General features: G+C 38.3%; 2 protein-coding genes across 3 annotated transcripts; one reads left to right on the top strand and one right to left on the bottom strand.

The window, feature by feature from the left end:
- Positions 1–1,845: 1,845 nt before the first annotated feature.
- Positions 1,846–8,416, top strand: gzf1 (GDNF-inducible zinc finger protein 1). Its single transcript, XM_060866498.1, has 6 exons — positions 1,846–1,984; positions 2,698–4,011; positions 4,106–4,200; positions 4,281–4,448; positions 5,059–5,216; positions 5,800–8,416. The coding sequence occupies exons 2-6, from the start codon at positions 2,717–2,719 to the stop codon at positions 6,379–6,381; spliced, it is 2,298 nt and encodes a 765-aa protein (XP_060722481.1). The 5' UTR covers positions 1,846–1,984; positions 2,698–2,716; the 3' UTR covers positions 6,382–8,416.
- On the bottom strand, positions 6,858–12,921 carry napbb (N-ethylmaleimide-sensitive factor attachment protein, beta b). 2 transcript variants are annotated; one of them, XM_060866499.1, is made up of 11 exons: positions 12,720–12,921; positions 10,919–10,998; positions 10,666–10,782; positions 10,119–10,165; positions 9,848–9,925; positions 9,267–9,322; positions 9,064–9,148; positions 8,875–8,979; positions 8,710–8,778; positions 8,576–8,626; positions 6,858–7,894 (listed from the first exon to the last, which is right to left on the bottom strand). In XM_060866499.1, exons 1-11 carry the CDS (start codon positions 12,815–12,817, stop codon positions 7,793–7,795), a joined length of 888 nt encoding a protein of 295 aa, XP_060722482.1. In that variant the 5' UTR covers positions 12,818–12,921; the 3' UTR covers positions 6,858–7,792. The 2 variants fall into 2 exon arrangements, with proteins under 2 accessions (XP_060722482.1, XP_060722483.1); XM_060866500.1 differs by lacking the exon at positions 10,119–10,165 and having other exon boundaries at positions 12,720–12,880.
- Between the last annotated feature and the right edge of the window lie 299 nt (positions 12,922–13,220).

Raw genomic sequence — 13,220 nt, 5'->3', positions numbered from 1 at the left:
TTAGGGTTAGTTTAGTGGCTGCATGCTACATTAGGACTTACATGTACGTTTATGGCATTTGGCAGACGCCCTTATAAAGAGCTGCTTTTTTTTTTAAGTATATATACAAACAGGAAAAAATAAGAGCTAGTTTAAGTGTATCAGGAAGAGATAGGTCTTGACCCGTCGTTTAAAGACAGCCAGTGACTCAGCTGATCTGACATCTAGGGGAAGTTCATTCCAATACCTCGGTGCCAGAACAAAAAAGAGTTAAAAATTATTAAAAGAAGAAGAGGTTGTGTTTTTGGTTTGGCTCAGCTACAAAATCAGACATCAGAAGACTACAAAAAAATGGTTCGGACTGCTAAATGGATTATTGGTGTTCCCCCTGCCCACCCTTCAAGAACTGTATATATCCAGAGTGAGGAAAAGGGTTTAGAAAATCACTCTGGATCCCTGACATCCAAGTCATCCACTTTTTGAACTTTTACCATCTGGCTGGTGATACAGAGCCTAAAATACCAGCACAACCAGGCACAAGCATCCTTGAGCTTGGGAAAGGCGCTATATAAATTAAACATATTATTATTATTACAAGAACAGTTTCTTTCCCCAGGCAATTTACCTCATGAACAGTTAAATGTTCCCCCATTTACGCAAAAACAATTTGCAATAACCTTACATTTATCTGTTACCATCACCATCCTAGAACATCCCTGCATCTCATTCTATTCTATTCCATTCTATTCTATCATCTATAGCACAATTTATTTATTTTTCAATCTTTTTGTCTATTTGTATTTTACATGTGTGTTATTTTTTTTCTCATCTTATTTTTATTGTCTGTGTGTTGTCTCTGTGTACTGGAAGCGTATGACATAATGCCCAAGCATACTTGGCAATAAAGCTCCTTCTGTTTCTGATTCTGATTCTGAAACTACAAAGGTATTACATAAGCAATCGTCTCAAGAAACAATAAAATGATGTCTAAAACCATTTTCTGCTACATCTTTTTAAAGCAATTAAACATTCAAGTTGTTTGAAGCCCGCAAATGGTTTACAAATGTAGCTCTTCAATCTAATCCAATCAAACCTCACCTATAATGTACCTGAGACACCTGAGACTACATCCATTGACCTTAAATACCTATATCCTATTGGAAATCTTAACAAGTTTGATTATTATACACTACGTAACAAATTTACATTTCAAATCAAATCAAAATTTACAGCATTTAGCAGACGCGCTTATATCCAGAGCAACGTACATTTATCTCATTTATACAGCTGAGTAATTGAGGGTTATTGAGGGAAACAAGATGACACCACAGATGGCTGCCTAGGCACAACTCTCTCCAGTACTTTCTTGGTTTTTGTTTGGTCTTGTATAGTCTGTATTATCTTGTATAGTATAGTGTTGAGAGTCAAACAGCTGGAACCTTGTGTGTGTCAACACACTTGGCCAATAAACCTGATTCTGATTATTAAGAGCCTTTGCTCAGGGGCCCAGCAGTGGCAGCTTGGTGGACGTGGGATTTGAACCCATGCCCTTCTGATCAGTATCCCAACACCTTAACCACTGAGTTATCACTTCCCAAATATATATGCATTAATTATTTATTCCTGGGTGGTATGTTTTTAATTGCTTAAAAACGTATACAAAAAAATGCACTTATTCTTCATAAACTTTGTTTTTTATGACCAGGACACTGGCATTTTGAAATATACCTATTTTCACTGAGAAAACTGGGCACACTTGAGCGTTTTCCTTCACAAAAAGTCATCACCAAAACAGGTAAAAAAAATGTTAAATTATAAACAAACAAAGTAGATTCCAACAGCGTCAACACTGCTGAACACTTTGACGTATGATATTCTGTAACACTACATTTCCCGTGGACCCTTTTCCAACATGGCGGACTGAGAGCTGGGTGCGATTTCTACAGGAAATACTTTCTCATACGAGCCTGTTTTTGTAAAGGGCTGCCATTTTACCGAGCTTACGGTAAGACATTTGCAGTAACAGCTATGTAAACTCTCCGTTCAGTCCTGACTGCACTAAACAAGCCGAGCTCAGTGAAATCACTTTCTTGTAGCCGGCAGCCTTAGTTTCATATGTAGAGAGCTAATAAAAGAGCTAAAAGCTAAAGCTAAGCTAAGCTAAGAACTATTCGGCTGGCATTATTTGTTAACGTTGCTTTTGTTGTTTGTTATAAGTGTGTAACTAGCTAGTAGCACGAAATGCACTATGTATACACACTCTAGGGTTTACATTTACCTAAAAGTGACTGATTTTTCACACAATCATGAAGTGAAACAATCAAATATTACACGGTTTAACAGAAGTGTGTCGAAATTAGCTGACAGGCTAGCATGTATGGCCTAAACCAACTAACTAAGCAAATAACCGACCAACTGACTAACCTAGCTAGCGTGCTAGAATTTCTTTGTAGCTTTATAGTTAAATAAAAATAAATACATACACAATTTTGTTATTTATAAAATGTCATCATATTCACTGAGTCACTGGGCTAAGGAGACACTTTAGTCAAAATATTAACCAGTTATTCAAGATTTAAGTGACATTAAATACTAAAGGTTTATAATTGAAGTACGTACTTTGCCCATTGAGTTTAAGATAAAAGCTGAACAGCACAGAGAGGTGTATGAATGTAGTCTCATTTGTTCACTTGTATTCTTGCATGTTTACCTTTTCAGAAAAGTACAACTGGGCAAAATGAAAGATCAAGTGGTTCAGCTCTTATCCAGCTCACATCATGAGCATTTACTTCAGGCAATGTGGAAATTAAGAGTCACAGGGAACCTGTGTGATCTCACAGTGCAAGTAGATTTTCATGGAGAGGTAGAAGAATTTACAGCCCATAAAATAGTCCTTGCTGCATCTAGTGGCTATTTTAAAACCCTTCTCTTAGCAGAGGAGCGAGTGGGAAAAATATTCTTAAATACCGTTTCACCTGAGGTCTTTAAAAAATTCTTAGAGTATGCGTATTCTGGAAAAATGGAAGTTGAGGAGAGACAGCTCGGTCACATATTAAACATGGCAAGGCTACTCGACTGCCAAGACCTTGTAGAAGCTTGCAGTACCAAACTTCTGGTTCATAATTCTGAAAGTGACATAGCTAGAAAAGGCAAATTACTGAAGGAGAGGTCGAAAAAGGCTGTAAAAAGAGCACTAGATAACAGGAAAAAACTTAAACTTACACTGAAAACCATAAGCACCGAGAGGGGGGATAAAATCGTGCTACAGGGAAGGAGGAGCAGCAGGTTAGCTGGCCGCCGTGTTGTTGTAGACTTCAACAAGCAGAAGTCGTACCAAAAAGCAACATCTCTTCCTGAGGCCTCTGATGCTTTATTAAATCAGGACAAATCAGATGCAACACAAGGTGCTTCACAAATGGTTGGAGAAAAAGAATCAGATGTTTCTGCTGATCCAGTTTTACCCCAGAAGGAGGCTCTTACTGACAGTGGCTCTGAATCGACATACACTTTTATCCGTGACATGTCGGAAGAAGAGTTTCAAGAATCTGAAATACCACCTGCTGCCATCGAAGGAACAGATGCAGCTGAAAAGGACAGCAAGCCAGTTGGTTCTAAATATAATTGTGACATGTGTTTCCGTTCATTTCGCTATGAGAAAAGCTACTTAAAGCATGTTAAGGTTAGTCATGGGCTCCAAGCTGATACAACGTACCGCTGCAGCATCTGTCAGCAGACCTTTGCCAACCGCTGCAACCTGAAGATTCATGAGCGGCACGTACACAATGACGAGCGGCTTTTTCTTTGCGGCATGTGTGGAAAGGCCTTCAAGCGAAAGAAGGATGTGACTAGGCACATGAGGCAGGTGCATGAGGGTGGAACCGAGCGACACCACTGCCCGATTTGTGGCAAATCTCTGAGTTCAAGAACTGCTCTCAACCTGCACGAGAGGACACACACGGGTGACAAACCCTACAGCTGTGATGACTGTGGAGCTCGCTTCTCCCAGAGCTCAGCACTCAAGACACATCAGAGGTAACTAAGCTATTTGAAGTGGCTTAAACAATAACCCTTTCCTGTTTGAGACACCTGCTTTTTGAACTTTAACATCTTGTGTGCTATTTTTCAGGATCCACACTGGTGAGAAGCCTTTTGCCTGTGACCTGTGTGATGCCAGGTTTACCCAGAACCACATGCTGGCTTACCATAAGCGATCCCACACAGGTGCTTGCATTACTGAGCTATCTTGAAGAATTCTGTCTTACAGGCATGTTATTTATGTATGATTATGTTTGTCTTTTTAGGGGAGAAGCCTTATATGTGTGAAAACTGTGGAAAAAGCTTTGCCTCTAAAGAATACCTAAAACACCATGCAAGAATCCATTCAGGCTTGAAGCCATATAAGTGTGAAAACTGTGGAAGAGCATTTGCACAGCGGAACTCGCTTCATCAGCATATGAAAATTCACACAGGTATTCCTTTATTTGAAAGAAAAATCCACCCTGAACAACTTCCACATTAGTCTTTATAGTTAACATGTAAATTTAAATAGCATCCAAATTTTATTTTGTAATGCAAGTCTGCTTTTTTGGTTCAAATGTCTTACATCAATATGTTGGTCTATTTTCACTTTTGTTAACTGTGTCCCTCATTACCCATAACGCTGTTTACCTACCTAATGATGCCTGCTAGGACAACAGAGTTATGCACTGGCAGCAAAGCTTGTGTTCCTTTAGTCTGTCCATTTCTCTCAGCTCATCTCTACATTCTCCTTAGACAGATGAGGCTCTTAAGCTTTAGGCCAATACCACCAACATTAAAACAAATCTTACCCCAGAAGCTAACAATGAAAACTGACCGTTATCCATTACATTTAAAATGAATATAATTTTCCCATCTGACCTCAAAGCAGGAGAAAAAACATCTCCAAATTAAATATTTCAGCATCAACATATTTAAAGTGTTTCAGGGTGGAGTATTCCTTTAATAACAGCTAATTTATAAGAAGTAGATTTAAACTTTCACAAACAATACATTAGAAAGTCTTTAATGAGCTGTGCTCTCCTGCTATGCTCTGTTCAGGTGAAAGGCCTTACCACTGTAAAGACTGTGATAAGCAGTTCACCCAGCTCAATGCTCTTCAGAGGCATCAGAGGATCCACACCGGAGAGAAACCGTACATGTGCAGCATGTGCGGCCGAACATTTACAGACAAATCTACTGTCCGCCGACACACTTTGGTAAGCTAATGTCGCAAGCCCTTGTGTTTGGATAAAAAAAAAACTGTTTTAATGTCCATGCATACTATTGTATGTTTGTTATGTATATTATATAGCTTTATAGCTATACATTTGTAAGAAATGACCAAGGGATAATCAAACTGGGGGGGCACGGTGGCTTAGTGGTTAGCACATTCGCCTCACACCTCCAGGGTCGGGGTTCGATTCCCGCCTCCGCCTTGTGTGTGTGGAGTTTGCATGTTCTCCCCGTGCCTCTGGGGTTTCCTCCGGGTACTCCGGTTTCCTCCCCGGTCCAAAGACATGCATGGTAGGTTGATTGGCATCTCTGGAAAATTGTCCGTAGTGTGTGAGTGCGTGAGTGAATGAGAGTGTGTGTGTGTGCCCTGCGATGGGTTGGCACTCCGTCCAGGGTGTATCCTGCCTTGATGCCCGATGACGCCTGAGATAGGCACAGGCTCCCCATGACCCGAGGTAGTTTGGATAAGCGGTAGAAAAAAATGAAAAATAATCAAACTGTTTGTCTTGTTTGTTCACTAATATTTATCTCCCTCTTATATATATATGTCTATTTTGTGAAATGAAGACCCATGATAAAGATACACCTTGGAAGAATTACCTTGTTGTGTTGGAGGGTAATGTAGAGGAACGTGTTAAGAAGCCAAAAGGTTCATCTCTAAGGAAGGACAAGACAGCGTTAAATGCAGATGAACATCAGGCAGCAGAGGATCAGACTCTGGCAGTGGCAGTGCCAGAGGAGCCAGTGACCATCTCTGGAGACTGGGCAGACCCTGGCACCATCACTGTGGTCAGTCATGGAACGCTGACCAAACTGACAGTTATCCAGACAGAGGTGGCACCTGGAACTGTGGCTCTGCCCTTTTCCATTCCTATCTCTGTTGCAAATTGCATCTCTGGCACAGCCTCGTTGACCGGCACAGTCACTTTCAGTGAAGCAGCCAATGTTTCTGATGCCATCTTGGCTTCAGCAACCTCAGTAGCACCGGTAGCCACAGTCACAGCAGGCAATCTCTCTCCAGTTGAAGTCACTTTGTCTACATCTAGTGAATGTGTAACAGCACAGACGGAGGTGGCGCAGGTTGTGGAGGCACAGCAGTCAGATTTACAGGAGGGAACAACTGAGCACGTACAGAACACTGAAACATAAGAGGCCATGGAGATCCGTACAGGAGAGTAGTTTTAAAGGCTGTTTAGTGGGTCTTTCTTATACACTGTATCAGTTGGGTCTTTTATGGTTTTCTTATATTTTATGTAAAGGCCCATTTTATAGAAAATGATTAATAATACTCAGAAGAAAGATTCCATTTCTACTAACAAGACAACTGAGCGGTTACTTTTGGTTGATCAAAACAAAGCTGAAATAATAGTTTGAGATTTATGTTGTGTGGTTTATTGGTTTTGTTCTGGTCCATGTTTATTGGAGAAGACATTAACAACAGAATTTTAAAAAAATGTTTTGGGAAAATAATCATGTAGCAGTCAATCATGTTGTATATCGATTAGACAAATATAATCATTTGAAATGAGTGAGGTTCTGTAATCTTTGTCTGGTGGTTTCTATATTTCACTTGGCCACAATGCCTCACATAGTACAGTGTTTTAACAAACTTCTGGCAGGTCACATTTGTGTATAATATTGATATTTTATTCCTGTACATTCATAGAGCCATTCAGCAAGTGAAGACACCAACAGCTCTGTCAGAAAGAATCTCGATAAGCATGTAGGCCACTTCTGCTGATGGCTTGTTTGAAAATTGTACACACAATGAGATACTGAACATCAACAACACTAATACACAGTGACATGCGCTCCTAAATACCTTTAGAATGGAGAGTGCACTAGCTGAAGTGCTGCATGAACTATGGTTGCACAACACGACACTGACAGGCTACAGGGCTATCAAACTTTTCGTAGTTCGAGTATGCTAACAAACAAAAAAGCAAAAACTTTATACTGCAAATAGAGATGACAGATCAAGAAAAGTAATAAATACTAAATAATAAGGTATATACGCCTGAATGAAAGCAAGAAGTAAGTGAAGGTTGTTGGTCAGAAAACTGCTCCAATATTTGTTACGTTTGTGTGGATTATTAGTATCATCCCATCTAAGTCAAGTCTTGGATCCCTGGTTTCTCTTACTAAATGACAATAAAGTCAGCTCAAAAAAAGAAGTCGTCGTCTTCTGTTTATATTCAAGAGAATTGCATCTACATGTCATGCAGCACTAGCCAGCCAAACTCCAACAGAGATCAAGTTCTCACATCCATCTTTTAACCATGATGTTCCCTATACTCAACTACACACCCATAGTGTTATGAAAACAGGATTCCTTAGATGCAGCCATACAAACAGGTGAATATATTAAAAATAATATTTATAACTTAGTGCGTAGGTTTGTACATTCTCGATAAATGGTGCAATTTATTAATTGGAGTTAATAAAGTTAATTGGACATACTGTAGTCAGAAACCTGGTCTTGGCCATTGCACAAAAATGAAAAGAAATGCACTGGGGAAGGGGTGGCATGCCTCAGGTGGACTCCTCAAACTTCCCTATTTCACTTCAAGTCTCCATCATCACCCTGGATGGTTTTCTTGATGCGCAGAAGCATGGTGGTCAACCACTGGTCCAGACGTGAGATAGAATCAAACTCTTTAACCTAGTAAAGGGATGAGAAACATACTCGTGATCTACATACACACAAGTTTTATTAGCTAACAAGGTCACTATAAATCAGAAATGTATTCGCTAGCAAGAAAATGCCCTAGTGTGCTACCCATCTATATGTGTAGCTGACTGGAAACCTACTAACATGGTTTATTAGTTATGTGCATTAATATATACAGTATGGTGGATCAAATGTGCATGTGATTGTTTTCATCTTCCGACCAAATTTCAAATGTTTTGTTCTGTCCTCATATCAGATGTTAAGAAATTATTGGAGCCGAGCAAGGATTTTTCACCATGTGGTTGTGTGTAGCAGACAAAAGTCTTTCATCAGTTTTCCTGATTCTATAAAGACTCCAGCATGAAACACTAGGATTAAGCATTCTACAAAACAGTCTACAAACCAAATGTGAATTTGTCTGTATGAATCAATAAGGATAAGGTGTTATTTATTTCTAACTCTAATTGTCTGCTGGAGAACCATGAATAAAAATCTAAAAGGATGGAAATGAAATCTGCTTGTCTCAGGCTACTGTTTTTTTTCCCCCAGCCCTGCAGCATAACAGAAAGAGTTGAACTAGATATATCCATGAATATTCTATGTCTGAATAATACCGGCTTAATTTTAAAGTCAGTCTAATCCTACTGGTTCAAAAAATGCAATGAATCTTACTGCTTCTGTGAAAGCCTCTGCATTCTGCTCCTCGTGGGCTTCCAGAAGTTTCTGTAAGGAATCATGAGATATGAGCAAAAGCAAAATGGGTTTCTAGTTTAAAACATGTCTTTTTAAACACAGGGCTTACAGACCTTCACAAGTTTGCACTCTCTTGAATCTGAGAATGCTGGGAACATTTCCTCATACTTCTCAACAGCCAGCTAGAAGTTTAAACAGAAAGGATATAGTGTGCAATAATCAAGAGAATACATGTCCATATCTGAAAAGGTTTCTGATTTCTTTCTAAGACGACTGACCTTTGCGTTCAGTTCATCTACAATGAAGTGACATAAAGAAGCTTTAAAGAAATACTCTTTGGCGCTGTATTTCAGTAAGGGGTTGTCCATGGTGTTTGTTCCAACCTAAAGACATTCAGGTAAAGTCATGACATCCTTTTGTATTATTATTATTTTTTAAAAGCATCTCAGTAGTCAGAAATGATTTACCTGTTCATAGATCTCGATGGCCTTCTGATACTGTTCCAGCTGTGCACTATATGACGCAACCTTCAGGAGACACTTGTTTGCAGAGCTATATATATATATAAATTACCATAAGAAAATGATTAGCAAAAAAAAACTTTCATTTAATACAACTGACACAGCCAAACATTTCTTACTTTTAAACATGCTCTGCTGCAACAACTGACCTGTTTGACTCCTCGCCTTTGTAATAGTCTGCAGCTTGTTCATAATGGGCAATTGCCTAATAGAAAACCAAACAAATTTGCCCATTAAAGGTTTTAATGGTATTATGGATAAGTAAATCTTGGTGCAACAAAATAGCGTTTCTCCTATCATTTTTGATCCCGATTGGCGGAGAAAAGTCCCCGTCTTTGCTGTAAGAATCATTGTCTAAATGAATTTTAATACGGTAGACAATAAACAATAAAATTACTGCTCATGTCATATTTTTTTAAATGTAAAGCTAATAAACTAAAACTATTAGTCTTGTGAAAAGCGAACAAACAAGATACATAAGATACATATACCTACATTTTTAATTTATGAAATCACCCAATACTTTGAATATGTTTGAGGGACAGTGCCATCATATGGTCTAGACACAGACTCATCATTATAGCTCTGTGTTCGGGAAGCATGGAAATGTTTCACATTTTTTTAGAATCAAGTTTTTAGAGAAGACTATAGTAAAACCCCAGTTCCAACACATCAAAAGACACAAACATATCTTTGTTAATTAACTATTAACACATAAATGCACTCTTACCTTCTCAATGTCCACCAGTTCTGACTCATACACCTCAGCAATTGTGATATGGTGCTTGGCTGCTATAGTGAATCGACCCTTAAGATAAAACAGAAAATTGACATGCCAGAAAACATCCAGTTATTTTAGAGCTACCATTTATATCTATATGGCTTTAAAATCATCCTTTCTACAGTGGAGAGTGCAGAGCAAGGTAAGTAAACACTGCCAGGGGTTATTGTACACAATAATACAATCATTCATTATCACAGTAAGTCTAACTTCACCTTACCATATCTGTGTATATATCGATGGCTGCATTTAAGCAGTTGATAGACTCTACCGAAGGCATTAAAGGAAAAAAAGGGAAACAGGCTTTAGATGCAACAAACTTATGGGTTTGCATGGGGAAGCCACTATATAACACACACAGCAGGAACCAAACCATACAAGACGAACGGGATATTTTATATACACACACATGCACAATTAGTGTAGATTTTGTTCCACTGTCCTGCATAATTATTTACAACTATTAAACTTTTTGCAACCTGGATTTAAATAAAGAACTTAACTGGGACTACAGGTTATGCATCGACACAACATTATGCTGGGAATCAAGTTAAAATAAAAAAGGTAAAATATAATTTTTTTTAAATTGCATAACTTATGCAAGGCCTAACTGTGGTAGTCAATTTACAACATGTCTACAGACATTATTTATATTCTATAGATTATTTTTCAATACGAGACAGGACAGCAAAACTGCAAACATCTGGGGTTTATTTGAAGCAAATGTATAATGAAATTACGTTGACAGACAGCTCATCGGCCCTCACCCTGTGGATCAGCCTTCTTGAAAGCGTTTCCAGCATCGACAAAGCTAGTGGCTGAATCGTGTTTGTTTTGGAGCTGCATGTGTAGTCTGGCTGATTGGCAGAATGCGTTTCCTGCAGCTGCACACCAACAGAGAACATATTATATCCAACAAAAACTGAGGATGCTACAAAAAACAGCCACTTAAAAATAAATCCGGTTGCTGTTTTGCGACTGGAATCCATAATAATTCTTTGTACTGAGTGAGTTACCTACCGGTCCAATTTTTTGCCATCTTGAACATGTTCGCTGCTCTGGCATACATCTCACAAGCCTCCTCTAATTTTTGATTCCCTCTGGAAAGATATCATACACATTAAATTCAACATATTATTATAACCACATAAACTGGCACATTAACATTATATATAAAGGCACAACACACATTCATGCAGGTTCATCTGAACAAGTTTAAATGATTTACACTCTATAATAATTAAATGTCTTTATAGTTAGTAAAAACAGCAGTATGTAATACAATCTTATGTAACAGACCAGGCTTTTCAATTCAGGATTCTATTTACATTAATACACCAGTCAGAGAGGACTCGGGTGGACGAGTGGTCAATATTTACAATTGGTGTTTGTAAGGTTTGTGGTTTCCTGTTGAACTTGTAATTTGATTCCTTATGTTGATTTGATGAACAGATTAGAATCAGTATATCCATATAATTCAAAACATTTTCGCATTCAAATAAAATGAATTGCAAATTACATAGTTCCTACAGCAACTTGCGCTAGTCAACATAAAAAAAATTTTTTTTGAAACCCAAAAATGTTGGAAAGGAATTAAAATAGCTATCACAACATTAAACATCTCTGTCTGGCTACTTATGGGGGTATTTGGTAGGATTTACATTTACATTTCCAGCATTGGGTAGACACCCTTACATTCAGAGTGACTTACATTTTCTGATTTTTTTATTTATTTATTTTATTTTTTTACAACTGAGCAATTGAGGGACAAGGGCCTTGCTCAGGGGCCCAGCAGTGGCATCTTGGTGGACATGGGTTTGAACTCATAACCTTCCGATTGGTAGCCCAACACCTAAACCACTAGGCTACAGGATTAATGTTTATTTATGCATTAATTTGGTAGCAGATGAATAGGTGTTGTTTTTCCTCTATGAGCCCTCCGCCATGTTCACCAAGCTCCAATCCCAGCATCTACAGTGGCCTATACAGTACAGTGCGTATGAAATAACTGACAGGCGGTCCATCCAAACACAAAACAAACATTTCGGATCAGAACCGGGTTTTTTCCTCTAAGGTTTAAACCTTAAACATGACGTGTGTTGGTTTGGTCGTTTTCAACACATCTTTCACAAGTCGTGTGGAAGTAAAACATCGACATTTACATCTTTTGCGTAGGTTTGTTGTTGTTGTTGTTGTTTGTGTGTGTGTGTGTGTGTGTGTGTGTGTGAATGCACAGTGTCAACATGCACTAACAGCACAACTGCGCCAACACTGCGGAAACCGTAGACAGGCGGGAATAAAGTCCGATTTATTTAAGATCACTGATTAAACGCTAATACACACAGGAATGATGTCCTGTTACAAGCACAAGTACTGAATGAGAAATATTGCTGATTTGTCAGATTTGCGTCAATTTGGAAAAAAAAACCTTTTAACTTGTTACACTGTTGGCTTTAACAAATACACGTCTGTGTAAGGTTTTATATATATATATATATATATATATATATATATATATATATATTTATTTCTCTCTCTGTGTCTCAAACACACACACACACACGCACAATTAGCTAGCATCGTATTGCTAGTCACGTAGCTAGCTTTCATCCACAACACTGTAAACATATCCGTCTGAATATAAATATTTCCAGGTGTGACAAAAATATTCACATGAAAATAACTGTATTAATAAGTATAACGTCTAAATAATAATAAAGATAGGTCAATAGGAATGAACGCAGTAACCAGGTAACGCAGTGCAACTAATTAGCTTTGGTTTCGTAAGCTAATGCTAACGTAATGCTAACGTTAATCTTACCCGAACATTCCTCCTAAAAAAGACCCGGAGGACTTCACTTTCTTGTCAGCTTCAGCCATTAACTGAATTGCTTCTTTCTCCTTGCTGGAATTGTCCATTTTGAATGATAAACGAGGAGTATAATACTCTGTGTATATTTTTACTGCTGTCCCTCTTGTAACACCAACTAACCACCATGTAACACTACAGTAGAAGGGGATTACTGTTGAGGGTTTTTTTTAAAGTAGGCGTAAAAGCTCAAACTGAAAGGCATGATGGGAAATGTAGTTCTAAAAAACGTCACGCGCCGTCTATCCGCTAGTATTCCACGAACCAAAACAAACTACAACTCCCATGTCGAGAGAGACGAACGTCATGCGATATTAGTTATTGTGGATATAGAGTTGGTGTTTTATGCTGTTTTAATAACAGCGTTACAGTTATGTGCAATCTATAATACAGCCAAGCAGTTTGTTTTTTAAACCATAACGTAGTTTGTTACACTGCAGCTGGCAAAATGTA

This window comes from Tachysurus vachellii, chromosome 3 (assembly GCF_030014155.1).
Source record: "Tachysurus vachellii isolate PV-2020 chromosome 3, HZAU_Pvac_v1, whole genome shotgun sequence".
Taxonomy (NCBI): Eukaryota; Metazoa; Chordata; class Actinopteri; order Siluriformes; family Bagridae; genus Tachysurus; species Tachysurus vachellii.
The sequence above is the reverse complement of the archived record's forward strand: the minus strand, read 5'-3'. Positions and strand labels throughout refer to the sequence as shown.

Excerpts from the sequence above, each read along its gene's own strand:
- gzf1 (XM_060866498.1), top strand. The coding sequence starts at position 2,717 with ATGAAAGATCAAGTGGTTCAGCTCTTATCCAGCTCACATCATGAGCAT. Across the intron at positions 4,012-4,105 it reads GCACTCAAGACACATCAGAG|GATCCACACTGGTGAGAAGC; the intron begins GTAACTAAGCTA and ends GCTATTTTTCAG. Across the intron at positions 4,449-5,058 it reads GCATATGAAAATTCACACAG|GTGAAAGGCCTTACCACTGT; the intron begins GTATTCCTTTAT and ends TGCTCTGTTCAG.
- napbb (XM_060866499.1), bottom strand. The coding sequence starts at position 12,817 with ATGGACAATTCCAGCAAGGAGAAAGAAGCAATTCAGTTAATGGCTGAA. Across the intron at positions 9,926-10,118 it reads TCGATATATACACAGATATG|GGTCGATTCACTATAGCAGC; the intron begins GTAAGGTGAAGT and ends TTTTATCTTAAG. Across the intron at positions 8,627-8,709 it reads GAGAGTGCAAACTTGTGAAG|AAACTTCTGGAAGCCCACGA; the intron begins GTCTGTAAGCCC and ends GATTCCTTACAG.